At 40.4% G+C, this 27589-nt stretch overlaps 1 protein-coding gene across 1 annotated transcript; it reads right to left on the minus strand.

The window, feature by feature from the left end:
- Positions 1–1569: 1569 nt before the first annotated feature.
- Positions 1570–27305, minus strand: LOC139174439 (B-cell receptor CD22-like). The gene is made up of 11 exons (XM_070764805.1): positions 27184–27305; positions 23304–23361; positions 22806–23219; positions 19367–19654; positions 18024–18296; positions 15608–15877; positions 14005–14418; positions 10466–10759; positions 5941–6216; positions 3102–3365; positions 1570–1809 (listed from the first exon to the last, which is right to left on the minus strand). Exons 2-11 carry the CDS (start codon positions 23335–23337, stop codon positions 1757–1759), a joined length of 2580 nt encoding a protein of 859 aa, XP_070620906.1. The 5' UTR covers positions 23338–23361; positions 27184–27305; the 3' UTR covers positions 1570–1756.
- Between the last annotated feature and the right edge of the window lie 284 nt (positions 27306–27589).

Genomic DNA, 27589 nt, shown 5'->3' on the forward strand with positions numbered 1-27589 from the left:
TTTGTTCACTTTCCTATTAAAAACACTTCCCTCCTGGACCTTATTTAACCCTTTAACATATTTAAATGTTTTGATCATGTCCCCCCTTTCCCTTCTGTCCTCCAGACTATTCAAAGTTGGTTTTCACCAGTCTGTGTCACTATGATCTATCCAAATAAAACTATTCTTTGAGGACTCTACCTGCCTCGGGGTTATGTTTGCTATAGGTCAGTAATGGTGAACCTATGGCACGGGTGCCACAGGTTGTACACAGAGCCATTTCTGCCGGCATGTAAGCCGTTGCCCTAGCTCAGCTCCTGCACCCATATGGTCATGGGCCAACTGATTTTTGGCTCACACGGAGGCTCTGGGAAGGCATTTTCGGCTTCCGGGGGGCCTCTGAAGGAATGGTGGAGGGTGTTTCCCCCCCCCAGGCTCCAGGAAAGCCTCCGGAGCTTTGAGAAGGTGAAAAACGGCCCTACAGGGTGCACCAGAAATTAGGAAACGGGCTCTTTCTGGCCACCAGGGGGCCTCCAGAGGTGCAGGGGAGGAAATTTTCATGCTCTCCAGGCATTGAATTATGGATGTGGGCACTCACACAGGCATGATAGTGTGTGTCCATGCGCTTTCGGCACCTGAGGGAAAAAAGGTTTGCCATCACTGCTACAGGTGTATTACTTAGAATACTGACAAAATGTTTGGGAATCACGAAACAGTCTGAAACTTCGTGTAGGGGTTGGTGGGTTGAAGAGTTTGTGAAACCCTGGAATCCACTTATATAGACTGCAAATAGGCAACATTTTGTACAAAAAACCCGCCCTTTTGTTGTGGTTAGCTCTGGCCCAGCTCCTGCCCCAAGGACTGTGGATGTGGGGGAGACATCCACATGCTGCAGGCCTGGTTTGCCCCCGGTGGAATCTGAAGATGAAGGCTCCTCTGACCAAGAAGACATGAGTGACAGGGAGGAGGAGAGTGTGGCAGACAGCTCAGAAGGAGATCAATTATCTAGCTCCTCCTTGGATTCGGAACAAGAGTTAATGATACAGCCACGCATGCGGAGAGCGATGCATAGGCAACAACAACTGAGAGATTATTATCAAAGAAAATGAGGCCACCTGTGGTTGGGTGGGGCTGTGGTAATTAGTGAGGCTGCTACAAATAGCAGCCTGTGGGTTTGGCCATTGTGAAGGATTATCCGATCGTTGTGTTTCGTGACTGCTTTACTGACTTTGACTTTTTGTGTGCTGATTTTCCCCCGCTTTGAAACTAAACCAGAGCAAAGTGTGTTTCACTTTGTGAAAGAAGAAGGACTGTGAATTGCCTCACATCTGCAAGCTAAGTATCACAGGACTGATAAGGGACTTGTATAAATTACCAGTTTGTTTGGAGACAAGTGCTCTTTGCTTTACCAAAGGAGGGCTTAGTTTAAGTGAATTTTCATTATAAAGAACATTGTTTTGAATTTTCAAATGTATGTGTGTCTGACATTTGTACCTGTGAATTTTTGGGAGGATTCTACCAGAGAGCCCGACAGCACACCTTTCAAGTTCTTATTGGTTTTGAGCAATATAAAGAGCACACCGACACTGATTCTAAGAATGTCCTTTTTTATTTTAAAAAAAACTATAGTTTTCTTTCTTTAAAAACATGTTCAAGTAACAGTTAAAATGGACGAAGAAAGTAAAATAAATCCAACTGCACAAGAAAATAGCATAAATTCTATTTCTTTTTCTCTCTTCTCCATTTCACTTCTTCCAGGTGCTCTAATGGGGCCCATTCATTCGTTCTCCATGTCAGAGTCTTTATCCATTCTTCTGTTCCTCTTCGAAGCTTCAAGTATAGTGGAAAGAAAGAAGTAAATTCTACCATTAAGATAGTGCCAGTTAGATTCTACAACCTCAAAGAGCAATAGATGATCAGTTACTATCACAAGATCAGGAATTAAAGAGAGGCAGTTGAAAAAGGCACCAGTTAAATCAGATTTAGTAGCTACCTACTCCCAGAGCCCAGAGTATCAGTGGCACCCTAAAATAGCATTTATACCCCAAGGCATTTTTTCAGGGCACCACCAGAAAAATTGTGATTATGTATAAATTATGAATGTATATTTTAGGAGGAAATTAAGAGGAAATTGCATTTTTTAAAGAGGAAATGCATGCAAACTCATTGCAATGTTCATTTTTTCCAAAAAAAAAAAAAATACAAAGAGGAATGTATTTTTTGGAGTATAAGACCCAACTTTTTCCTCCCTAAAAGAGGCTGATAATTTGGATGTGTCTTATTCTTTGAATGTAGCCTTTTTTTCCAGCCCTAAATAGCTGCTAATGATCTTCTCAGCTCTTACCTTGCAAGTTCTTTAATTGTTTCTCTCTGCGAAGAATGTTTTCCAAGCCCTAAGTCTTTGCAGGGTTTTTCCCATTGCTCTATTTGCTCCAAATGTTTATTTCCAGGAGCTAAGGACATTCCCAGTTCTTACTGGCTTGCAACTCTTTCATTGCTACACTCTCTGAATAAAGTTTTTTTAAAGCCCTAACCAGGGCATAAAATAATGTGCTAAAGCTGACTTTATTTATTTATTCATTCATTCATTCATTCATTCATTCATTCATTCATTCATTTATTTATTTATTTATTTATTTATTATTTAGATTTGTATGCCGCCCCTCTCCGCAGACCTGGGGCGGCTCACAACAAAATAAAACAATTCATGACAAATCTAAATTATAGTTTAAAATATTTAAAAAAAACCATTTACTAAGCAAACATACATACAAACATACCATGCATAAATTGTATATGCCCGGGGGAGATGTCTCAGTTCCCCCATGCCTGACAACAACGGTGGGTTTTAAGGAGCTTACGAAAGGCAAGGAGAGTAGGGGCAGTTCTAATCTCTGGGGGGAGTTGGTTCCAGAGAGTCGGGGCCACCACAGAGAAGGCTCTTCCCCTGGGGCCTGCCAACCGACATTGTTTAGTTGACGGGACCCGGAGAAAGCCCACTCTGTGGGACCTAATTGGTCGCTGGGATTCGTGCAGCAGAAGGCGGTCTCGGAGATGGAACAAATTCATGACTGAATAGATCTCAAGCACAGCAACTAGATGTATGAACAATGATTACTCACAAACTACATGCAGTGTAAAAGCCGGGGAGCGTGACCTGCCCACAGTGTTTTCGGCTTCACAGTGATAGGTGCCTGAATGGTTGGGACTTGTCTTTAAGATGGTCAGGACATGGGCTGTAAAATCCAGCAATTCTTCATTTTTATACCATTTGAAAGTCAGGACTATGGGCTTTGCTGTTTCCACTTCACATTTCAGATCAACCGAGGCAAATTCATGGATGCGCCCTTCTGGCTTTTGCAAAATTTTCACCTCCTTGGGTGCAGCTAGAAGACAGAATAAAGGAAAAGATTGACATGGTAATGACCTGCCCTTTCCATATCACCATCTGGAACTGAGCACCAGAAAATGATGCCACCTTATAACCCCTAATTCTACTGCAGAAAAGTCAAATTCTTTAACATAGCAATAGCACTTAGACTTACCGTATTTTTCAGAGTATAAGGCGCAACAGAGTATAAGACACATTTTTGGGGGAGGAAAATAGGGGGGGAAAATCTGCCTACCAGATATTCATCTGGCTAGCATCCTTATTCTAGTCAGATTTAGCAAATTATTTTATCCCCTGGTTAGTAGTGATGGGCGAACCGAACCCGCACAATTCGGGTCCATACCGAATTTTGCGGTGTTCGGTATGCCGAACACAAACCCAATTTTTTTTGAAACTTCGGGCAAAGTTCGGGGTCGCGTTCAGCGTTTGGAGTTTTGACGTCACCGGCAGGTTGCTAAGGACGCCAAGGTGATCACTTCCTGGATTCCATGGAATCCAGGAAGTGATCACCTTAGCGTCGTTAGCAACCTGCCGGTGACATCAAGGCTCTGCCCCCAGAATCTCTTCATGGGAGGGATTCCCCAGCTCCTTCAAAGGGAGGTCTTCACGTAAAAATAAACATTGTTTGCCGAACACGAACACGAAATTTTTTGAAACTTCGGGCAAAGTTCGGGGTCAGGTTCAGCGTTCGGAGCTTTGACGTCACCGGCAGATTGCTAAGGATGCCAAGGTGATCACTTCCTGGATTCCATGGAATACAAGAAGTGATCACCTTGGCGTCCTTAGCAACCTGCCAGTGACGTCAAGACTCCGCTCCCAGAATCTCTTCGTGGGAGGGATTCCCCAGCTCCTTCAAAGGGAGGTCTTCATGTAAAAATAAACATTGTTATTTTTACGTGAAAGGACACCGCAGCGGCGCTGCAAGCAAAGGGTGGTCCTTTCACGTAAAAATAAACATGTTTTTACACTCCTATTATACTTCCGTTGCCATGAGTAAAGGGGGGTGGGTTTGGGGTTTTTGGGAGGGGAAGGTTTCAGGAGGCCCTGATAAGTTTTGCTTTCCTAACATAGAGTGGGATAACTTTCATTTTCCTGGAAAACAGGTGTCCAGGAGGAGACAGTTAGAAGTCGCATTCCATAAGTGTGACGTGGTTGTGAAGATGTGTCCACTTGACAGAAATGGACACTAGGGATTGGCTATTCTCCAAAGGGGGGGGTCAAGTGGGATACTTTGATAGGTGCTTGTATTGCGCCTTTTTCTCAGTCTTTGCTTTATTTTCGTTGCTTTCAGTTCTGATTTTTGATCAATTCACTTTTGAAGTTCAACCTGGACTCTGAGTTTTATTCTTCTTAAATTCCGATTGAAGCAGCCTGACACAGGGGAAGGCCACCGCAAAAGTCTCTGTTCCCACCCTACTCCAAGGTAGGTTTTACTGCAAAATCCCCATTCCCTTCCCACTCCTGGCAGAAGAATATTGAAAAATATCCATTCTCAACCCTGGCACCAGCCAGAGGTGGTATTTGCTGGTTCTCCAAACTAGTTTTTCCCAACCTTGGCAACTTGAAGATATCTGGACTTCAACTTCCAGAATTCCCCAGCCAGCAGTCCAAATATCTTCAAGTTGCCAAGGTTGGGAAACACTGCTCCAAACTACTCAAAATTTCCACTACTAGTTCTCCAGAATCTGTCGGAACCTGCTGGAACCTGCTGCCGCCCCGAATCTACGGAGAGAGGCAGCATACAAATCTAATAAATAATAATAACAATTTCACCCCTGCTTCTACTGACCTTAACTATGCATTCTCTAACTGGTTTAACTTTCCTCCCTGCAAAACCGTATGTCTTCTAGGGCAATGTTTTTCAACCAGTGTGCCGCGGCACACTAGTGTGCCATGAGACATGGTCAGGTGTGCCGCGAAGCTCAGAGAGAGAAAGAAAACAAGAGAAAGAAAGAGAGAGAGAGAGAGTGAAAGAAAGCAAGAGAGAGCGAGAGAAAGAGAGAGTGAAAGAAAGCAAGGGAGAGAAAAAGAAAGAAAGAGAGCGAGAGAAAGTGAAAGAAAGAAAGCAAGAGAGAGAGAAAGAGAACGAGAGAGAGAAAGAAAGCAAGAGAGAGAGAGAAAGAGAGAAAGGAAGAGAGAGAGAGAGAAAGCAAGAGAGAGAGAGAGAAAGAGAGAAAGAAAGAGAGAGAGAAAGAAAGAAAGAGAGAAAGAAAGAGAGAAAGAAAGCAAGAGAGAGAGAGAAAGAGAGCAAGAGAGAAAGAAAGCAAGATAGAGAGAAAGAGAGCAAAAGAGAGAGAGTGAGAAAGAGAGAGAGAAAAAAAGATGAAGGGAGAGAAAGAGGGAGGGAGAGAGAAATAGAGCAAAAAGGAGGAAGAGAGAGAGATAATTTTTTGTCCAAACTTTTTTTAGCCCCCCCCTCCCCCGCTCAATGTGCTCCAGGGTTTTGTAAATGTAAAAAATATGCCACGGCTCAAAAAACGTCGAAAATCACTGTTCTAGGGAGCATTGTTGTATTTCCTTTCTTTGGTGATTCAAGTTCTCAAACCTGTCAATTAATGAGTGTTACTCACAGAGGACCTCCAATGTGACTACTGGCGATGGAGTGCAGCCAATCCTGTTGCATACTTCACATTCATAAGTAGTGTTGTAAGGTCCAGATGTTGCAGGGTAGTTCATTTCCTTTGGACCACTATATTTATATTCAATCACAGAGGGATCTGACTTAAACCAGTTGTACCAATTATTGTTGGGCTTGCTACTGCCATAAGTGCAATTCATCCTGATGATATCTCCTTCCTTAATGGGCAGCTCATTTAAAATAACAAGCTGGACATCCTTGGGTGCATCTGAAAAATGAAATCAATACATCTTTTGGTAGAGGAAATAGACATCAATATGTTACAAATATATTATAATGTTAATAAATATACAAATATGCATTGCCTGGCAAAAATAAACTAGTTGAAACGATTCCCTATTAAATCCACGTTTTAAAATATCTGGGATCTTAACTCCCAGAACTTCCCAGCAGACGTGTTGAAGATCAGCTGAGTTTTATTATTTTTATTTAATTAGTCTGTTAAGCATGTATGAGAAAATAGTTATAAGTATGAACATAAGATATAAACAGGTAAATATAAACAGGTAAAATACATGCATAAGAAATTACAAATACCGGAAAAGTAGACAGGGACGGTAGGCACGCTGGTGTACTTATGCACTTAGGAATGAGGTGAGGTCCACAGTAGTTAGTTTTAGGTTAAAGCTTGGGGAGTTTGAGGATGTAACAACAGAGTTAGGTAGTGTATTCCAGGCATTGACCACTCATGCTGATGTATTTTCTGCAATCATGTTTGGAGCAGTTTACTTTGAGTTTATATCTGTTATTTGCCCGTGTATTATTGTGGCTGAAGGGAGTTGTCGAGATTGAATTTTTTTAAAAAAAAATCCTCCTTTTAACCCACATTGCCTTCTTCACCGTAACTTCTATGGTCTACACCAGCGGTCCCCAAACTACGGCCCGCGGGCCACATGCGGCCCACTGAGGCCACTTATCCGGCTCGCCAGTGAGTGACAAGAGCACAGGGAAAATAAAGAGAGAAAGAAAGAAAAGGGAAAGAGAGGGAGGGAAGGAGAATTGGAGAGGAATGAAGGAGGGAAGGAAGGAAGGAAAGAAGGAGAAATGGAGGGAACAAGGAAGGAAGAATGAAATGAATAGAGGGACAGAGGAAGGAAGGACTGTTTTTTTTGGGGGGGGGTAATTTTTTTAAATTTTTCTCTCAACATACATTCTAACAACACAGTGTACCATCTAATTTTCCATGAATAAAATGTGGTATTTTGTTAATAACTAATGTCAATCATCAAAAAAGTTGCAAAAGGTTTTTTTTCCCAGTTACATTCATTTCCTTTTAATTAAATTCCCTCCTTAATGTTCCTTCAAAAAGTTATATTATATTTCTAACTTATTAGCCATTATGCCAAAGTGCTTCCTTCTTTCTTTATACATTTTTCTATAAACCAAGAAAACCTTGTATAGCCAATCAGATGTTAAAAAAAGAAAATTAAAAACAATTCATAAACATTTATGAATTTCAGATCTTCTCCCCCCTCTAAATAGTACGTTCCCATTTTGTTTTTTACTTTAAAACAAGGTATGTGCAGTGTGCGTAGGGATTTGTTCATAGTGGTTTTTTTTAGTCCGGCCCTACAACAGTCCGAGGGACAGTGAACTGGCCCCCTGTGTAAAAAGTTTGGGGACCCCTGGTCTACACCCATCAGAAAAAAAATTGCCAAATGCAAAACCCATATATGATGAGATTACGGTACAGGAAAAGAGAACCGCGTTGAGATTATGGGAAAAGAGAACTATGCTTAAATGGTGTTTTTAAAAACCGTCTCACTTTCTAAGCTATTTCCCCAATTTAGGAACTAAATTGTAACAGAACATCTAGCATAGCGTATGCATGAGCTCTTTTTTATATACAGAGAACTATCAATATCATTGAGCTTTGCAGGATTCATTCTTGGAGCTTCATAGCTTTCAGGTTTTTGTACAAGCTCACTGAAGTCCCGGTAGAAAGTAATGCTTACTGACCTTAGCAGATCTTGAAAAATGAGGGCTGTGTAAAGGCCTTTTTATAAGTCTGATGGGGGATATCTTTGAAATATCAGAACATAGGAAGAGCCGTGCTGAATCGGGCCAAAGCCCATCGAGTCCAGCATTCTGTGTCACACAGTGGCCCACCAATTGTACATGGGGATTTTGAGCAGAAAGAGAAGGCAAAATCCTCCCTTTCCCTTGACCCCCAACAAATGTATGGGCCATACATAAGCGAACTAGAGTGCCTTCCGTCCCCTGTCCTATAGTCTCTCCTATATCTCCTATATCTTGTCTACTATATCTTGTCTACTATATCCAAGGGAATCTTGCTTGCCTCAACCAACATAGAGGCGGCACTTGGACATCCAAGTCAAGTTCAGAATTGTACACTAGACTAAGAACTCAGACAACCTCCGTGTACTAGATGAAGAATTAGCAAACTATTTGCAGAGTGCTGCTTAGAAAATTGTGTGAATATGTGAATAGAGTCAACTGGAGTCAACTCAACTTTAAAGAGACTTACTACTTTGCTAGGTTTGAAAAAGTCATGAAATTTAACTCATCTTGAGTAGAACTTTCTCAGTTCCCCAAATCAGCCAAAATACAGAATTCCATACGAAACTAGACTTACAATCCTGGGTCTTGAAAGCTTAGAACTACGACGCCTTAAACATGATCTAGGTAGTGCCCACAAGATCATATGCTGCAATGTCCTGTCTATCAAAGATTACTTCAGCTTCAACCACAACAACAATCTCCTATTCCTTTCTTCTATTCCCATATCTCTTCTTCTATTCTTTCATTGATATGTTCTATTACTATATCTTCTTTTCTATTCTTTCATAGATATATTTTACTATGAGTATCTCCTCTATAACCTTCATCATGTATTTTACTATGTGTGTGTGCATATATATATATATATATATATATACTGTATACCCACTAAAACTCTCATTGTGTATTGGACAAAATAAATAAATAAATAAAATAAAAATAACACAAGAGCACACAACAAATTCAAGCTTAATATTAACCGCTCCAAACTTGACTGTAAAAAATACGACTTTAGTAATCGAGTTGTTGAAGCGTGGAACTTATTACCGGACTCCGTAGTATCATCCCCTAACCCACAACACTTTACCCTTAGACTATCCACGGTTGACCTCTACAGATTCCTAAGAGGTCAGTAAGGGGAGTAAATAAGCACACTAGAGTGCCTTCCGTCCCCTGTCCTGTAGTCTCTCCTATATCTCCTATATCTTCTCTACTATATCTCTATAAGATTCATTGTATATTATTGTGTATTGGACAAAATAAAAAAATAGTTCAAAATTATGTTCTTTATTGGTTGACCCCTCTTCATACGCATATGACTACATTAATTTCAGAACTATCCATGCTATTCTTGGAGACATTTTGGTCCATTTGCTGAGTGGATTCCTAAGCTTCTAGTCCCAAATCCTGTCCTGATAGCACCATCATGGAAGTGATGTGCTGGTGCCTGGAGGCTGTTGGGGCCTGGATGGGTGTCAACAAACTCAGACTCAACCCAGAGAAGATGGAGTGGCTGTGGGTCTTGCCTCCCAAGGAGAATCCCATCTGTCCATCCATTACCCTGGGGGGAAGAATCATTGACCCCCTCAGAGAGGGTCCGCAACTTGGGCGTCCTCCTCGATCCACAGCTCTCATTAGAGAACCATCTTTCAGCTGTGGCAAGGGGGGCGTTTGCCCAGGTTCGCCTGGTGCACCAGTTGCGGCCCTATTTGGACCGGGAGTCACTGCTCACAGTCACTCATGCCCTCATCACCTTGAGGCTCGACTACTGTAATGCTCTCTACATGGGGCTACCTTTGAAAAGTGTTCGTGCAGAATGCAGCTGCGAGAGCAATCATGGGCTTTCCTAAATATGCCCATGTTACACCAACACTCCGCAGAATGCATTGGTTGCCGATCAGTTTCCGGTCACAATTCAAAGTGTTGGTTATGACCTATAAAGCCCTTCATGGCACCGGACCAGATTATCTCAGGGACTGCCTTCTGCTGCACGAATCCAAGTGACCAGTTAGGTCCCACAGAGTGGGTCTTCTCCGGGTCCCGTCAACTGAACAATGCCGCTTGGTGGGACCCAGGGGAAGAGCCTTCTCTGTGGTGGCCCCGGCCCTCTGGAACCAACTCCCCCCAGAGATTACAATTGCCCCCACCCTCCTTGCCTTTCGTAAGCTACTTAAAACCCACCTCTGCCGCCAGGCATGGGGGAATTGAGATACCCTTTCCCCCTAGGCCTTTACAATTTTATGCATGGTATGTATGTATGTATGTTTGGTTTTTTATTATAATGGGTTTTAATTGTTTTTAGTATTGGATTATTGTTATACGCTGTCTTATTATTGCTGTTAGCTGCCCCGAGTCTCCGGAGAGGGGCGGCATACAAATCCAATAAATAAATAAATCGTGCAAAAGGACAATTTCCTTCCCCACTGTACACTTACATCTTACATCCAACTTCACCATGCTTTGAGATAACACTTCTGCTCCTGACTTGAATAAACAGCTCAGCATTTTGCCGTTGTCTTCCCACGTTGGTTCAAAGCTCAGAGCAGTCTGAATCACTCCATTTCTAACTGTTCTTGTTTGTAGTGGAACGTGTTCCCCTTCTAAACCACTGATCGTCAAGTTTACTATCTTATGAGGGCAGTGGTAAGGTACCGAACATATCACTTGGGTTATCTTCTTCTCCTGGGTGTTCACAGGAACAATTTTCAGGATGGGCTCTGGAGGTAACTCTGCAAATGAAAAATGCAAAATCAATAGCATACTTTTAGACTGAGCACAAAAGAAGCCGAAATTAGAATCAGAAGAAGGGAATATAAAGGAGGAGGCTATAAAACTCCTCTCCAAGTTGTTCTGCCGGCGTGTCCCAACCACCCGTAATTACAGGGTAATCAGTCCAGAAAGACACACACCACACGATAGAAGGAAAACCAAAAGTCTTTATCAACAGAAAAACAGAAACAGCTCCCTTTTTAAATGTCAAAGGGATTTTCTGGTACACACAAGGCATAGGTTAAATGCAATCCAATTGCTCACCCACTAACTGGGAAATTGAGTCCAATTCTAAAGTCCAGAAAGTCCACACACAGTCTTGAACAGCAAAAACCACGACCTTGATGAAACTATGAATCAAATAAACTGCCACAAGGCTAAACCAGCATGCTGCTCTTTTATCTGTAGCACTAATTACAGCAGCCCTACCCAACCACAGGTGGCCACACTTATCTCCTGTAATAATCCTTCAGTTGTTCTCTCCTATGCATCACTCTACACATGCGTGGATGTGTCATAAGTTCTTGTTCAGAATCCAGGGATGATAAGGATGATTGATCTCCTCCTGGGCTGTCTGCCAAACTCCCCTCTTCCAAGTCACTCCCACCTTCTTCTTCTTCTTCCATGGAAACGTCACTGCCTGACTCTGTCGGCAATAAAACAGGCCTATGACATGTTGATGTTTCCCCTGCATCCACCTCCACATTCATTGGGGCAGGAGCTGGGCCAGAGCCAACCATAACACCAAGTAATGAAACTATTATTAGGGAAAAGGAATGAGGAAAAATTCATGAGTTGCGTTATCTCCAATATTTCAGATTTGGAAAAACTTCTCAATAGTAAAAACTATTCAACAATGGTACTTATCAATAAAGAGCACAATGGGTGGTCCTTTCCTGTATCTGTTCAAACAGAGGTGCAAGGCCAAACTGGGTTAGGATCAAAACAAACACACTTAGGAAACTGAGAAATGTAATAACCCAAACTTTAATTCTCAAAAGCACCCAGAGACTTGGTACATGATGAGTAGGAAACAAAGTCCCTTGCAAAGTCAGCACTGGGATCTCTCAACAATACAGGACCGCCTTCTGCCGTATGAATAAATAAATAAATAAATGGCTGCTGTTTGAATGGTTATGATTGATTTTTAATATAATTGGCGATTTTAAACCAGTTTACTTAGTTTAATTAATTGGATTTAGCCTATTATATTCTATTGTATTCTCCCGAGAAGGGCAGCATACAAGTCTAATTAATAATAAATAAATAAATAATAGTAATAATAATAATAGTAACAACAACAACAACAATAATGTTTCTTTTGTATGTTGTAAGCCACCCCGAATCCTCAGAGAGAGGCAGCATATAAATCCAATATTATCAATCTTGATAATAAACGAATTTTACAATTGGAAGGTCATGATTTGGATAAAGGTTGGCATGCCTACTTATGGGACATAGGAGATAAAATACCAAAATATTTTAATAGGCATCTAATCAGACAGTCTTTACTCAAAACATGGAAAGAGATAAGTCATAAACACTATATAAAAATATCAAATTGGCTATCCACAATGGAAGCTCTAATATACCCAAATACAATAGAATTGACAAAAAAAATTAAATACTAAAGAAATATTAGATACAAACTGTAAACTCAAAAGTAGGGAAGAATTAATAATACAAAATATAAATATAGATTGGTGGACATACCTACAAATTCAATCTAGATATAAAAAGGATATGGAACAATCAGGTATAGAAAGAATTACCCAACCACTAGATAAACTATTGACAGGCCCGGAAGAAAAAGCAATATCTAAAATATATAAATATCTGATCGAATATGAAAGACCAGAGGAGATAGTTAAAGGTACAATGATTGCCTGGGCGAAAAATGTTGGCCATAATATATATAGAGAGGAATGGGAACAGATTTGGAAGAGAAATATTAAATTAACAAAATCCACAATATATAAAGAAAACCAATATAAAATGCTATACCGTTGGCATCTTCCACCCAAAAGACTAGCTAAAATGCACAAAAATTACAGCCCAATGTATTGGAAATGTAAAAACACTCAAGGCACCTTCTTTCACCTATGGTGGTTATGTCCAGAGACAAGAAAATACTGGGAAAAAATAAATAATTGGTTGTGTCAAATAACAAATACAAAAAAAGAATATACGCTAGAGGTAACTGCATAGCTAGAGGTATAACAAGCAGGAAGAGGGAGATTGTGATCCCCTTATATAGAGCGCTGGTGAGACCACATTTGGAGTACTGTGTTCAGTTCTGGAGACCTCACCTACAAAAAGATATTGACAAAATTGAACGGGTCCAAAGACGGGCTACAAGAATGGTGGAAGGTCTGAAGTATAAAACGTATCAGGAAAGACTTAATGAACTCAATCTGTATAGTCTGGAAGACAGAAGGAAAAGGGGGGACATGATCGAAACATTTAAATATGTTAAAGGGTTAAATAGGGTTCAGGAGGGAAGTGTTTTTAACAGGAAAGTGAACACAAGAACAAGGGGACACAATCTGAAGTTAGTTGGGGGAAAGATCAAAGGCAACATGAGAAAGTATTATTTTACTGAAAGAGTAGTAGATCCTTGGAACAAACTTCCAGCAGACGTGGTTGGTAAATCCACAGTAACCGAATTTAAACATGCCTGGGATAAACATATATCCATTGTAAGATAAAATACAGGAAATAGTAAAAGGGCAGACTAGATGGACCATGGGGTCTTTTTCTGCCGTCAGTCTTCTATGTTTCTATGTTTCTATTATGAGAGGTAACTATTCTAAAAACGTAAAATATTTAAGCTTGCATATTACAACAGCTGCAAGAATTGTATTTGCACAGCACTGGAAAAATCCGCAAATACCTGAAGACAATGAGATCATCAAGAAAATATACGACTGTGCAGAGATGGACAGATTGACAATGGAACTTAATAATCGAAAAGAATCGGACTATTATGAAACCTGGACAAAATGGTACCAATGGACAAAAAAAAGAAACTTAAAAGAAGCATTGGAATAAAACATCAAGAAATCTAAAAGTAACTAGAAGACAATGTTGATAGGAATGTATATGCGATGTAGATTCATCTGTAAATATGACTATGTACTTTTTTTAAAAAAGGGAAAAAAACAGAATTTTCTTTCAGGTGAGACTCACATTGAGCATTTCTTACCTGTAACGTTTAGTGTAGCAGTAAGGAACCGCTTGAATTGCCATGGGTATTTGTCAACGGAAACAATCGCCTTGACTTCATAGGTGCCACTGTCGAGTGTTCGCACTCGATTGATCAGCAAGCTGCAATCTCTATTTGTTAAATTCCCAACGAACCACGTCCGGCTCGATAAAGCATTGTCAGATACAGTGGTGATGGTTCTAGAGGTTTGAGAACTGTTGTACAACAGGATGGTTCTCTCCTCGTTCGAGATGTGGTTGCCAAAGGGCTTAAATTTCCACACTACGCCAGTGATGTTGACTGTTCCCAAACTCAGCATTCGATTGATGTGGCATGGAATCACCACGCAGGATTTTTCCCAAGCTAACAAAGAATTAGGAACTATGCTTACTGGATTTTCATCACAGTGGTAACCTGCATTAGAGAAATGATTATGATTGACAAATATTTTTGTCATCCATCTTAAACGTTGCGCATTAAGAAGAGGAAACTTTTGAAAACATGACGTGTCTTAATTTTTTTTTTAATGTATCCTTGGCCAAAATTCATAAGATGTTAGAGATGAATGCCTGACACAGTCCAATGGTGTTCTGTGTTTACTGTTGATGATAGTCTTTTCTCACAGTAGGGAACACTGCAATGCGCTGGTTCTGAAATATCTCTTTGTATGACTTTCTCTGCCTTTGAAAATCACAAACTCAAAAGGTTTTTCAAATCCTGATGACACGTACTGTATATTCAAACATTTCCAATAGAATAGAATAGAATAGGGTAGGGTAGGGTAGGGTAGAATGGAATGGAATGGAATGGGATAGAATAGAATAAAATAGAATAGAATAGGGTAGGGTAGGGTAGAATGGAATGGAATGGAATGGGATAGAATAGAATAGAATAGAATAGAATAGGGTAGGGTAGGGTAGAATGGAATGGAATGGGATAGAATAGAATAAAATAGAATAGAATAGGGTAGGGTAGGGTAGAATGGAATGGAATGGAATGGAATGGGATAGAATAGAATAGAATAGAATAGAATAGAATAGAATAGAATAGGGTAGGGTAGGGTAGAATGGAATGGAATGGGATAGAATAGAATAGAATAGAATAGAGTAGAGTAGAGTAGAGTAGGGTAGGGTAGGGTAGGGTAGGGTAGGGTAGAATGGAATGGGATAGAATAGAATAGAATAGAATAGAATAGGGTAGGGTAGGGTAGGGTAGGGTAGGGTAGAATGGAATGGAATGGAATGGGATAGGATAGGATAGGATAGAATATGGAATAGAATAGAATAGAATTCTTTATTAGCCAAGTCTTACTGGGCACACAAGGAATTTCTCTTGGTAGATATGCTCTCAGTGTACATAAGAAGAAAATGAAGAAATCATTTGAGAGCATTTCACCAAGGCGGCCTTTGACGGTGCCATCTTGGATCAATAAATGTGACTTCCATCCACCAGCTGCCAATTTTTAAGCAATAAGTTATGATTCCTGCCTTAGCGGCCAAGAAAGGGAACTCCCACTAAAGCTACACAAGCATCCACCAGTAGAGATTACTAACAGGAACTAGGTTTGATCCTACATCCATTGCCATACAGTGATTTTACTCACAGATAACATGAAGTGTGATTCTTGGAGAACATGTTTTGCCCACACTGTTAGTGGCTTCGCACCAGTAGCTGCCGGTTTGTGCTGGGTCTATGTTTGTAAGGTTCAAGTACGCATGGGGAGAATCCAACAAAATCATTTCTCCACCTTTATACCACGTATAAGTGAGATTGGCGGGATTCGCTTCACCCACTTTGCAATGCAACACAACGTTCATGCCTTCATCAATCTGACCTCCTGGAATTTTCTGAATGCTGACATCTCTGGGAGCAACTGGAGCGAAATAAAACAAAGGCTTCAGATTAGCATCACCAACTGCAAATACATTTTCTTTCGCTTGCGTTTCATGCGTTGGGGGCCAACGACGAGTTGGCCCTGACCAATGATGGGATTCAGCCAGTTAGGACTGGTTCAGGTGAACTAGATGTTCATTTTACATCTGGTTTTCTCAAACCGGTAGTTGCAAGGACTGGCTGACCCTGCCCACCCCACCCCATCCCACCCCACCCCCCAATGGGTCTTGGCTTGGTGATCATGTGATCGGGGGTGGCTTAAAGGTCATGTGACTGTCTTAAATGTGGCCAACTTGATGTCACTCACACCAAAAATTGGGTTTGGGTTAGGGTTAGGGTACCTCAAAGAGATACAATTTTCCTATCTGTTTACTATTACTGAACATCCAAAATATATCATTTAATTCTATGTACATGCATGTTACATACAGGCACACAAAAATATACATTATCTCCGGGACCGCCTTCTGCCGCATGAATCCCAGCGACCAATTAGGTCCCACAGAGTTGGCCTTCTCCGGGTCCCGTCAACTAAACAATGTCGTTTGGTGGGACCCAGGGGAAGAGCCTTCTCTGTGGCGGCCCCGGCCCTCTGGAACCAACTCCCCCCAGAGATTAAAATAGCCCCCACCCTTCTTGCCTTTCGCAAGCTTCTTAAAACCCACCTTTGTCGTCAGGCATGGGGGAATTAAGATATTCTTTCCCCGTAGGCTTCCACAATTTATGTATGGTACGTTTGTATGCATGATTGGTTTTAAAATAAGGGCTTTTAGCTTCTTTAGTATTGGATTGTCGCACGCTGTTTTTATTACTGTTGTTAGCCGCCCCGAGTTCTACGGAGAGGGGCGGCATACATATCCAATAAAATGAAATGAAATGAAATGAAAAAGTGTACGCACAGCTCTTCTAAAATTATACACATCCAACCTCATTTGCTGCGATAGGAAAAACATACCCAGAGCCCAGAAGGGGGGAAAAAGAAAAAAAAATTCAATTTTTTTTCTACCGGTTCTGCATACCTGACCATACCCGTAAGAGCCCATCATTGAGCAAGACTCTTCTGAAATTTTGTCAAGAAAAATACAAGTAGTAGTCCAGGTAGAAACCAAGAGTCAACAATAAGTCAAAAACACCCATACACACAGAGACAGTACAGGTGCCAGGTAAGTCTCTCCAGGCAGAACAATAAACCTCTAATTTTTTTTTACCCATGATATGTTGCGATTTTTCTGCTATCTAAATAGATTGAGGAAAATCCGGTTGCATTTGGGTGCCAGTTAACTCCCACTGATTGAGAAGTACTTACAATCTCCCTCTTCTAGCGGCTTTATCTCCTGAACATGTATGTATTTGCCAGTAATTGATGTTTCAAGACTGTTGTGGTTAGCTCTGGCCCAGCTCCTGCCCCAAGGACTGTGGATGTGGGGGAGACATCCACATGCTGCAGGCCTGTTTTGCCCCTGGTGGAATCTGATGATGAAGGCTCCTCTGACCAAGAAGAAATGAGTGACAGGGAGGAGGAGAGTGGGGCAGACAGCTCAGAAGGAAATCAATTATCTAGCTCCTCCTTGGATTCAGAACAAGAGTTAATGATACAGCCACGCATGCAGAGAGCGATGCATAGGCAACAACAACTGAGAGATTATCAAAGAAAATGAGGCCACATGTGGTTGGGTGGGGCTGTTGTAATTAATGAGGCTGCTATAAATAGCAGACTGTGGGTTTGGCCATTGTGGAGGATTATCTGATCATTGTGTTTCGTGACTGCTTTACTGACTTTGACCTTTTGTGTGCTGATTTTTCCCCGCTTTGAAACTAAACCAGGGCAAAGTGTGTTTCACTTTGTGAAAGAAGAAGGACTGTGAGTTGCCTCACAGCTGCAAGCTAAGTATCTCAGAACTGATAAGGGACTTGTATAAATTACCAGTTTGTTTGGAGACGAGTGCTCTTTGCTATCCCAAAAGAGGGCTTGGTTTAAGTGAATTTTCATTATAAAGAACATTGTTTTGAATTTTCAAACGTGTGTGTGTCTGAAATTTGTACCTGTGCATTTTTGGGAGGATTCTACCAGAGAGCCCGACAGAACAAAGACCTTTTTCACTAATTAACTAATTGGCAATACTCACAGAAGATATCCACAATGAGCAGTGGAGATGACGTGCAGCCATAAATATTGCATGCTTCACATTTATAAGATATCACTGGTCCAAACCTTGCAGGGAAGGTCAACAGCTTCAAACTGCTGTATTTATAAATAGCTACATGGAGATCAATCTTCCACCAGTTGTACCAGATGGTGCTAGAGCTACTACTACCCACAGAGCAGTTCAAAGTGACATTATCACCTTCTCTTATGGGCAGATCATTCTCAATAAAAACCTGGACATCATTGGGACAATCTGGAGAGGAAAAAGCCAACAGGTCAAAGAGGGAGATTGTGTATAGAAAATGAAACATATTATTATATAATGATATACTTTCTTATCGGAATAACTATTTTATTAGACATATAGAATTATGGTTAATTAGATTTTTTGCTGTACTATAAAGAATTATTTTTATATATAATCTACTTGGTTTAAAGGATTACTGTATAAGAAAATTGCTTTTTGGAATAATGAGCTCAACAGATTTGTAAGACTCAAATAAGAAGTGAATTTGATAGCCAGTGATTAATGTAAAGATTATTGTAATGTTTTAATATTAGATAGAGAAAAGCTATATTTTAAAAGAAATATAAGAGACTCCATTGAATGATTACAAAGTAAAAAGAAAAAAATTGCATATGTTTGACAATAAGCTTGATTTTGTGTTGGAAACGATGTATTGTTTTTAACTCTGTGTTGGAGAAAAAAAATAAAAAAAATAATAATGGAAGATAAAACAGTGGTAATATTTCAGGACATAATGTACACATTGATCCCTCGTTTTTCGTGTGCGATGCGTTCCAAGACCACCCACGAAAAACGAATTTCCATGAAGTAGAGGAAAGATATTTTTTTATGTATTTAATGAATATTTGGACTTTTAAAACCCATCCTTTGCATTAAACGGTCATTCTATAATGTTTCTCAAATGGAACTACATGTGATAGCCTACCAGTTTCTTTAATAGAGTACAGTAGTACTGTAGAATTTATGCACTTTTAATGGATTTAAAATTGTTAATGGATTTAATGAATTTAAATACCCTTTGAAAACCCGTGAAATAGCGAATCCGCAAAGGATGAACCGTGAAGTAGCGAGATATTACTGTACAGTATTCCCAAATCTGCAGTCATTCTGTAATTTTTTAAAAAAAGTATCTGAAAGAGACCATGTCAAATGCTATCTCAGCTGTTATTAAAAAAGTAACTTCATGATCATGTTCATAATCAGGAATCAAGCTTGATGAGATGTGCTTTGAACTTCCTACTCTTGTCAGAAAAACCCACCCAAGGTTGCTCATTTCTTCCCAACTTCACACTCACTTTTAATGTCTATCTCTTGAGTGATGGATGATTTCTGTGACATGTCCTTGTTGCTCAAGTGGCAGGTTATTTTCTTCCGAGGTCTCATGGTTGGTTGAATGGTGACTGTCTTCCGCAGTACACCATCCTCCATCGTCATAGATACTGGAGCCAAATAATATTTCTCTAGGCCTTTGAAATGCATTGTTATTGGGTCTTCTGGGCAATGGGAAGGCACAGAACAAACCACTCGCAGGGCCCATCTTTCTTGGCATTTCAAGATGTCCAATGTGGGGCTTGGAAACAAATCTGCATCCAGAAAATAAAAAATAGGATACAAACAGGGAGAAAAACCTCTGGCTTGATAAATTTATTTATTTATTTATTGGATTTGTATGCCGCCCCTCTCCGCAGACTCAGGGCGGCTCACAACAGTAATAACACAGTATATTTTAAAATTGGATGTAAGATATTTAATTGTTTTTTATATGTCTTAAGCTGCCCCAAGTCCTCGGAGAGGGTGGCATATAAATCAATCAATCAAGCAAACAAACAAATATGCTAAATGGTGTGTTTATTAATGCAACAGGATAATGTAATCAAGTTGAAAGGGATGGAAAGACTCAAAGCCAGTAGAACAAGATATTTTAGGATTTGCTTTATTGACTTCAAGCTCTTGCTCTGATCTTAGAAACATAGAAGACTGACGGCAGAAAAAGACCCCATGGTCCATCTAGTCTGCCCTTTTACTATTTCCTGTGTTTTATCTTACAATGGATATATGTTTATCCCAGGCTTGTTTAAATTCGGTTACTGTGGATTTACCAACCACGTCTGCTGGAAGTTTGTTCCAAGGATCTACTACTCTTTCAGTAAAATAATACTTTCTCATGTTGCCTTTGATCTTTCCCCCAACTAACTTCAGATTGTGCCCCCTTGTTCTTGTGTTCACTTTCCTGTTAAAAACACTTCCCTCCTGAACCTTATTTAACCCTTTAACATATTTAAATGTTTCGATCATGTCCCCCCTTTTCCTTCTGTCTTCCAGACTATACAGATTGAGTTCATTAAGTCTTTCCTGATACGTTTTATACTTAAGACCTTCCACCATTCTTGTAGCCCGTCTTTGGACCCGTTCAATTTTGTCAATATCTTTTTGTAGGTGAGGTCTCCAGAACTGAACACAGTACTCCAAATGTGGTCTCACCAGTGCTCTATATAAGGGGATCACAATCTCCCTCTTCCTGCTTGTTATACCTCTAGCTATGCAGCCAAGCATCCTACTTGCCTTTCCTACTGCCCGACCACACTGCTCACCCATTTTGAGACTGTCAGAAATCACTATCTTACATCCTGGACACAAACTGTTTCAACTCCTACCCTCAAAACGTCACCACAGAGCACTGCACACCAAGACAACTAGACACAAGAACAGTTTTTTCCCGAACGCCATCACTCTACTAAACAAATAATTCCCATAACACTGTCAGACTTTTTACTAAGTCTGCACTTCTATTTCTACTAGTTTTTTCTCATCATTCTTATCATCCTTTTCCTCCCACTTAGGACTGTATGACTGTAACTTGTTGCTTGTATCCTAAAATTTGTATTAATATTGTTTCCTCGTTGCTTATTTGGCCCCTATGACAATCATTAAGTATTGTACCTCATGATTCTTGACAAATGTATCTTTTTCTTTTATATACACTGAGAGCATATTATTATTATTATTATTATTATTATTATTATTATTATTATTATTATTTAGATTTGTATGCCGCCCCTCTCCGCAGACTTGGGGCGGCTCACACCAGTAATAAAACAATATGCAGTAACAAATCTAATATTTAAAAAGCATACACACAAACATACCATACATAAAACTACATAGGCAAAGGGATATATCTCAGTTCCCCCATGCCTGATGGCAGAAGTGGGTTTTAAGGAGTTTACGAAAGGCAAGGAGGATGGGGGCAATCCTAATCTCCAGGGGAAGCTGGTTCCAAAGGGTCTGGGCCACCACATAGAAGGCTCTTCCCCTGGGTCCCGCCAGCCGACATTGTTTAGTCGACGGGACCTGGAGAAGGCCAACTCTGTGGGACCTAACCGGCCGCTGGGATTATGCACCAAGACAAATTCCTTGTGTGTCCAATCACACTTGGCCAATAAAGAATTCTATTCTATTCTATTAGACAAGAAGAAATTCGTTGAACATCAGCAACTCCATAAATCACATACTTCTGCCAGTCTGCAGCAAGGTGTAGACCAATGCATTTCTACTCTATGAGTAGCCCTCTATTTGTATTTGTATTTATTAGATTTGTATGCCGCCCCTCTCCGAAGACTCGGAGCGGCTAACAACAATATAAAAGACAATGTAAACAAATCTAATATTAAAAATAATCTAAAAAACCCCAATTTAAATAACCACTCATACATACAAGCATACCATGTATAAATTCTATAAGCCTAGGGGGAAGGGAAATTTCAATTCCCCCATGCCTGATGACAGAGGTGAGTTTTAAGGAGCTTGCAAAAGGCAAGGAGGGTGGGGGCAATTCTGATATCTGGGGGGGAGCTGGTTCCAGAGGGTCGGGACCGCCACAGAGAAGGCTCTTCCCCTGGGTCCCGCCAAATGACATTGCGTAGTCGACGGGACCCGGAGAAGGCCCACTCTGTGGGACCTAACCGGTTGCTGGGATTCGTGCAGCAGAAGGCGGTCCCGGAGATATTCTGGTCCGATGCCATGAAGGGCTTTATAGGTCATAACCAACACTTCGAATTATGACCGGAAATTGATCGGCAACCAATGCAGACTGCGGAGTGTTGGTGTAACATGGGCATACCTTGGGAAGCCCATGATTGCTCTCGCAGCTTCATTCTGCACGATCTGAAGTTTCCGAACACTTTTCAAAGGTAGCCCCATGTAGAGAGCATTATAGTAGTCAAACCTCGAGGTGATGAGGGCATGAGTGACTGTGAGCAGTGAGTCCTGGTCCAGATAGGGCCGCAACTGGTGCACCAGGCGAACCTGGGCAAACGCCCCCCTTGCCGCAGCTGAAAGATGTTTCTCTAATGTGAGCTGTGGATTGAGGAGGATGCCCAAGTTGCAGACCCTCTCTGAGGGGGTCAATAATCCCCCCCCCCAGGGTTATGGATGGACAGATGGAATTGTCCTTGGGAGGCAGGACCCACAGCCACTCCATCTTGTCTGGGTTGAGTTTGAGTCTGTTGACACCCATCCAGACCCCAACAGCCTCCAGGCACTGGCACATCACTTCCACTGCTTCTATGCCCATTCTCTGCTTGATGATAGCAATTCAACATCATTTCTGAGTGGAAAACCTTCAGTGGAGACCTTGCAAGCAAGACTTCAAGATGACGGAGATTATATCCAAATCAAGGCGCAATATCTATAAAGTTCAGAGAAGAAATGAAAAGCATCCTGCAAAATTCTTACCAGAAACATTCAGTGTAGCTGAAGTATAAAGTATCTGTGGAGAAGCTTGATTTTCCACAATCGCAGTCACTTTTATCCCATATGTGCCGTGGTCTTTTTTCTGGAGCTGAGTAATCATCAAGCTGCAATTTCCTTTTGTTAAATCCCCAACAAACCTCACTCGCCCCTGAAAATCAAGGCTTGGTAAGTTTGCCTGCTCGTTTGGGATTCTGGAATTATTGTATAAGACGCCGCCAACGTAGTCAAATAAAGTCATGTTCAAAACAGGCTGAAAATACCAAACTATAGAGGTGGCAACAATTTTCTTGGAATATATTCTTTCCTCAATTTGACATGGGATTAAGACACAGGATCCTACCCAGGCTTTCAAGGAATTGGGATTTATCCTCAGCGGGGATTCATAACAGCAAAACCCTACAATGGAGAAACACAGGGCAAATCATGGTCAACTTTTTGGTATTGACACATAAATCCTATATATAATATATGCTTCCTTACCTTGAAAGAACAAAATCCAAAGGAAATGCCTCATTGTCAGATCATGTAATTCCCAATTCTGGGGAAAGAAAAGCATATGGTGGACAAAGGCCTTCATCATTCATGGCGAATACACTGATAGGTGATTTTGACCAACTCATAAGTTTAGCTAAAAAGGAAATGTTTAACAAAGTGTTGCCTACTACAGCAGCAATTCTGCTGGAACCTTGACAAGAAAAATCATTAAACAAGCACACTACTGACTAGAGCCTACAAAACTTATGCCAGACCCATTCTCGAATACAGCTCATCTGTCTGGAACCCACACCACATCTCAGACATCAACACTCTCGAAAATGTCCAAAGATATTTCACCAGAAGAGCCCTTCACTCCTCCACTCGAAACAGAATACCCTAAGAAAATAGACTAACTATCCTGGGTCTTGAAAGCTTAGAACTACGGCGCCTAAAACACGATTTAAGTATTGCCCACAAGATGATATGCTGCAACGTCCTTCCGGTCAACGACTACTTCAGCTTAAACCGCAACAACACAAGAGCACGCAACAGATTCAAACTTAATATTAACCGCTCCAAACTTTACTGTAAAAAATATGACTTTAACAATCGAGTTGTCGAAGCGTGGAACTCATTACCGGACTCAATAGTGTCAACTCCCAACCCCCAACATTTCTCCCTTAGACTCTCCACGATTGACCTCTCCAGGTTCCTAAGAGGCCAGTAAAAGGGGCGTACATAAGTGCACTGATGTGCCTAACGTCCACTGTCCAATTGTCTTTCCTTTTCTCATATATCATATATATTCTCTCCCTCTCATCTACTTCTCTTCTTTTTTACCCACTATCTTTATATTTATTTATTTATTATTTATTTATTATTTAGATTTGTATGCCGCCCCTCTCCGCAGACTCGGGGCGGCTCACAACAAAGTGAAAAACAATTTACGACAAATCTAAATTACTGTTTAAAAATATTTTAAAAACCCCATTTTCTAAACAAACATACATCCAGACATACCATTCATAAATTGTATATGCCCGGGGGAGATGTCTCAGTTCCCCCATGCCTGACGACAAAGGTGGGTCTTAAAGAGCTTACGGAAGGCAAGGAGAGTAGCGGCGGTTCTAATCTCCGGGGGGAGTTGGTTCCAGAGGGCCAGGGCCGCCACAGAGAAGGCTCTTCCCCTGGGGCCCGCCAACCAACATTGTTTAGTTGACGGGACCCAGAGAAGGCCCACTCTGTGGGACCTAATCGGTCGCTGGGATTCGTGCGGCAGCAGGCGGTCTCGGAGATACAGTATTCTGGTCCAGTGCCATGATATATATATTACTTAATGTCTATTCTCTTCCATATGTATTGTATATTGGACAAAGAATAAATAAATAAAAATTAAATAAATAAAAATAAATAAAATAAGCACATGTATTCCATTAGTCTTGAACTACACAATATATTAATAATATTTTCAATGAATGCTGTAAACTAAACAACTCACTAATGCTGATGGAAAGAATTATGCAGATTTTCTGTAAAATATTAGCTGGGGGAAAGCATCTCTGAGTTTCTTTATTATCCTGTTATTCTTCAAAGCTCTGAGAATTAGAATCATCTCCCTAGTGACTTATAATGTCTATAATATCTTGCTGAAGTGATATCAAACCTGCCTATTATAAAACACATTGCTATTATCTCAGCACAACAATAGCTGTACAGTATGTCTCAATGTCTCAGGAAAACACTATAAAGAAAACAAGAATGAGCTTAACTACCTAAGACCTACTTCATGATGTACAGTTGAGTTCTGGAATTGTTCCAGATTCCAAGCAAAGAAATCATATTATACCCTACTGTGATTTATGAACCTAACCGATGAATGCAAGGAAGCAGTCATCTTATGAGCTAAACTGGAATTCCTGATCTACAAAAATCTAGGAATCTTGCCATTTGTCTCCACTCTTGTTTTCTGTGATTGAGACAAAGAAAAAAGAAAATTTGCATAGAAACATAGAAACATAGAAGTCTGACGGCAGAAAAAGACCTCATGGTCCATCTAGTCTGCCCTTATACTATTTTCTGTATTTTATCTTAGGATGGATATATGTTTATCCCAGGCATGTTTAAATTCAGTTACTGTGGATTTATCTACCACGTCTGCTGGAAGTTTGTTCCAAGGATCTACTACTCTTTCAGTAAAATAATATTTTCTCATGTTGCTTTTGATCTTTCCCCCAACTAACTTCAGATTGTGTCCCCCTGTTCTTGTGTTCACTTTCCTATTAAAAACACTTCCCTCCTGGACCTTATTTAACCCTTTAATATATTTAAATGTTTCGCTCATGTCCCCCCTTTTCCTTCTGTCCTCCAGACTATACAGATTGAGTTCATTAAGTCTTTCCTGATACGTTTTATGCTTAAGACCTTCCACCATTCTTGTAGCCCGTATTTGGACCCGTTCAATTTTGTCAATATCTTTTTGTAGGTGAGGTCTCCAGAACTGAACACAGTATTCCAAATATGGTCTCACCAGCATTCTATATAGCGGGATCATAATCTTCCTCTTCCTGCTTGTTATACCTCTAGCTATGCAGCCAAGCATCCTACTTGCTTTCCCTACCGCCTGACTGCACTGTTCACCCATTTTGAGACTGTCATGGACACTCATAGACAAGCAGAAGCTCTGTTGATTGCGTCCAATGATCAGGGATAATGAGAGTTGGAATCCAATATATCAAAGTCTAAAGTAGTATATCTCAACTTTGGCAACTTTAAGTCATGTGAACATCAACTGCCAAAATTCCCTAGCTGGCATTGGTGGCTAGGGAATCTTGGGAATCAAAGTCTACATGTTTTAATATTTCTAAGGTTGAGGAACACTGATCTACAGGCTTCTAACTGAAGAAAAAACAATTGCTGCCAATCTGCCTTCCATTAAGGACCTGTATACTACACAAGTCAAAAAGAGGGCTGCGAAAATATCTACAAACCCCCTCGCATCCTGGACATAAACAAATAATTCCCTCAATACTGTCAAACAATTTACTAAGTCTGCTATTACTACTAGTTTTTTTATTATCATCCCTATCACCCATTTCCTCCCACTTATGACTCTATAGCTGTAACTTGTTGATTGTATCCTTAAGATTTTTATTAATATTAATTGTTTCCTTCGCTTATTTGACCCCTATGACAATTATTTAAATATTGTACCTCATGATTCTTGACAAATGTATGTTTTATTTTATGTACACTGAGAGCATATTCACTAAAGAGAAATTCCTTGTGCGTCCAATCACACTTGGCCAATAAAGAATTCTATTCTATTCTATTCTCCACTAGATGACATGAGATTTAGAAAATTTCAACTGCAAAACAGCCTGAGAATTATTCACCAGATCTTCTATAAAACACTCTCAAATTATTTAGTTGGGGGAAAAATCAAAAGCAACGTGAGAAAATATTATTTCACTGAAAGAGTAGTAGATCCTTGGAACAAACTTCCAGCAGATGTGGTTGGTAAATCCACAGTAACTGAATTTAAACATGCCTGGGATAAACATATATCCATTGTAAGATAAAATACAGGAAATAGTATAAGGGCAGACTTGATGGACCATGAGGTCTTTTTCTGCCGTCAGTCTTCTATGTTTCTAACTTTCTATTTTCTACAAATGAAATATTATACAGTATAGGATAGTATTGAATACCCTGATGTATCTGATCCATCCCATCCAATAGGATCAGTTGAAAGGAAATGCTGAGAACGCTTCCACAACTCAAATTCACCTTTGCCCTCCCAATCGTATTCTCTTATTTTTATAATTTAGTGGGACACTGGATTATCAGGAGGAAAGTAAAATAAAATGAAGGTGAACTAACTCACCGGCGAAACAGAATTTCAGATCCACTGTCCTTTTCTGGGAATGAAGATTTAGCAAATAGGACAGAACAGCAAAGGGAAGTTCCGTGGTGTGTTTACATCTGCATGTTTTTTTCCCCTAAATCAAATGTTTGTATATCTGGGGAACATTTAAGTGCTTAAGTCAAGGACGGTTATTGGCAACTAAATAGCTGGCATTATATCAGATCATTATATTTTCAAATGGAAGAGGAAGAAATTAAAATAGTGACCGCTAACCTTTTTTGTTGTCGCGTGCCGAAAGCGCACATGCCCACGACAGCACATGTGCATGCCGGCATCCATAATTCAATGCGCCTGTGACACACCCACCCCATACTGCCTATGTTCCCATGCATAAATGCACGACTTCCCCATGCTCCCCAACACA

The sequence above is a fragment of the Erythrolamprus reginae genome, chromosome 11, assembly GCF_031021105.1.
Source record: "Erythrolamprus reginae isolate rEryReg1 chromosome 11, rEryReg1.hap1, whole genome shotgun sequence".
Taxonomy (NCBI): Eukaryota; Metazoa; Chordata; class Lepidosauria; order Squamata; family Dipsadidae; genus Erythrolamprus; species Erythrolamprus reginae.

Bases quoted from the DNA above. Each gene is read 5' to 3' on its own strand.
- LOC139174439 (XM_070764805.1), bottom strand. From the start codon at position 23,337: ATGAGGCATTTCCTTTGGATTTTGTTCTTTCAAG. The intron at 6,217-10,465 runs GTAAGTGTACAG...TTCATTTTTCAG, and splicing joins GGTGAAGTTGGATGTAAGAT to ATGCACCCAAGGATGTCCAG. The intron at 3,366-5,940 runs GTGAGTAACACT...TCTGTCTTCTAG, and splicing joins AGTCACATTGGAGGTCCTCT to CTGCACCCAAGGAGGTGAAA.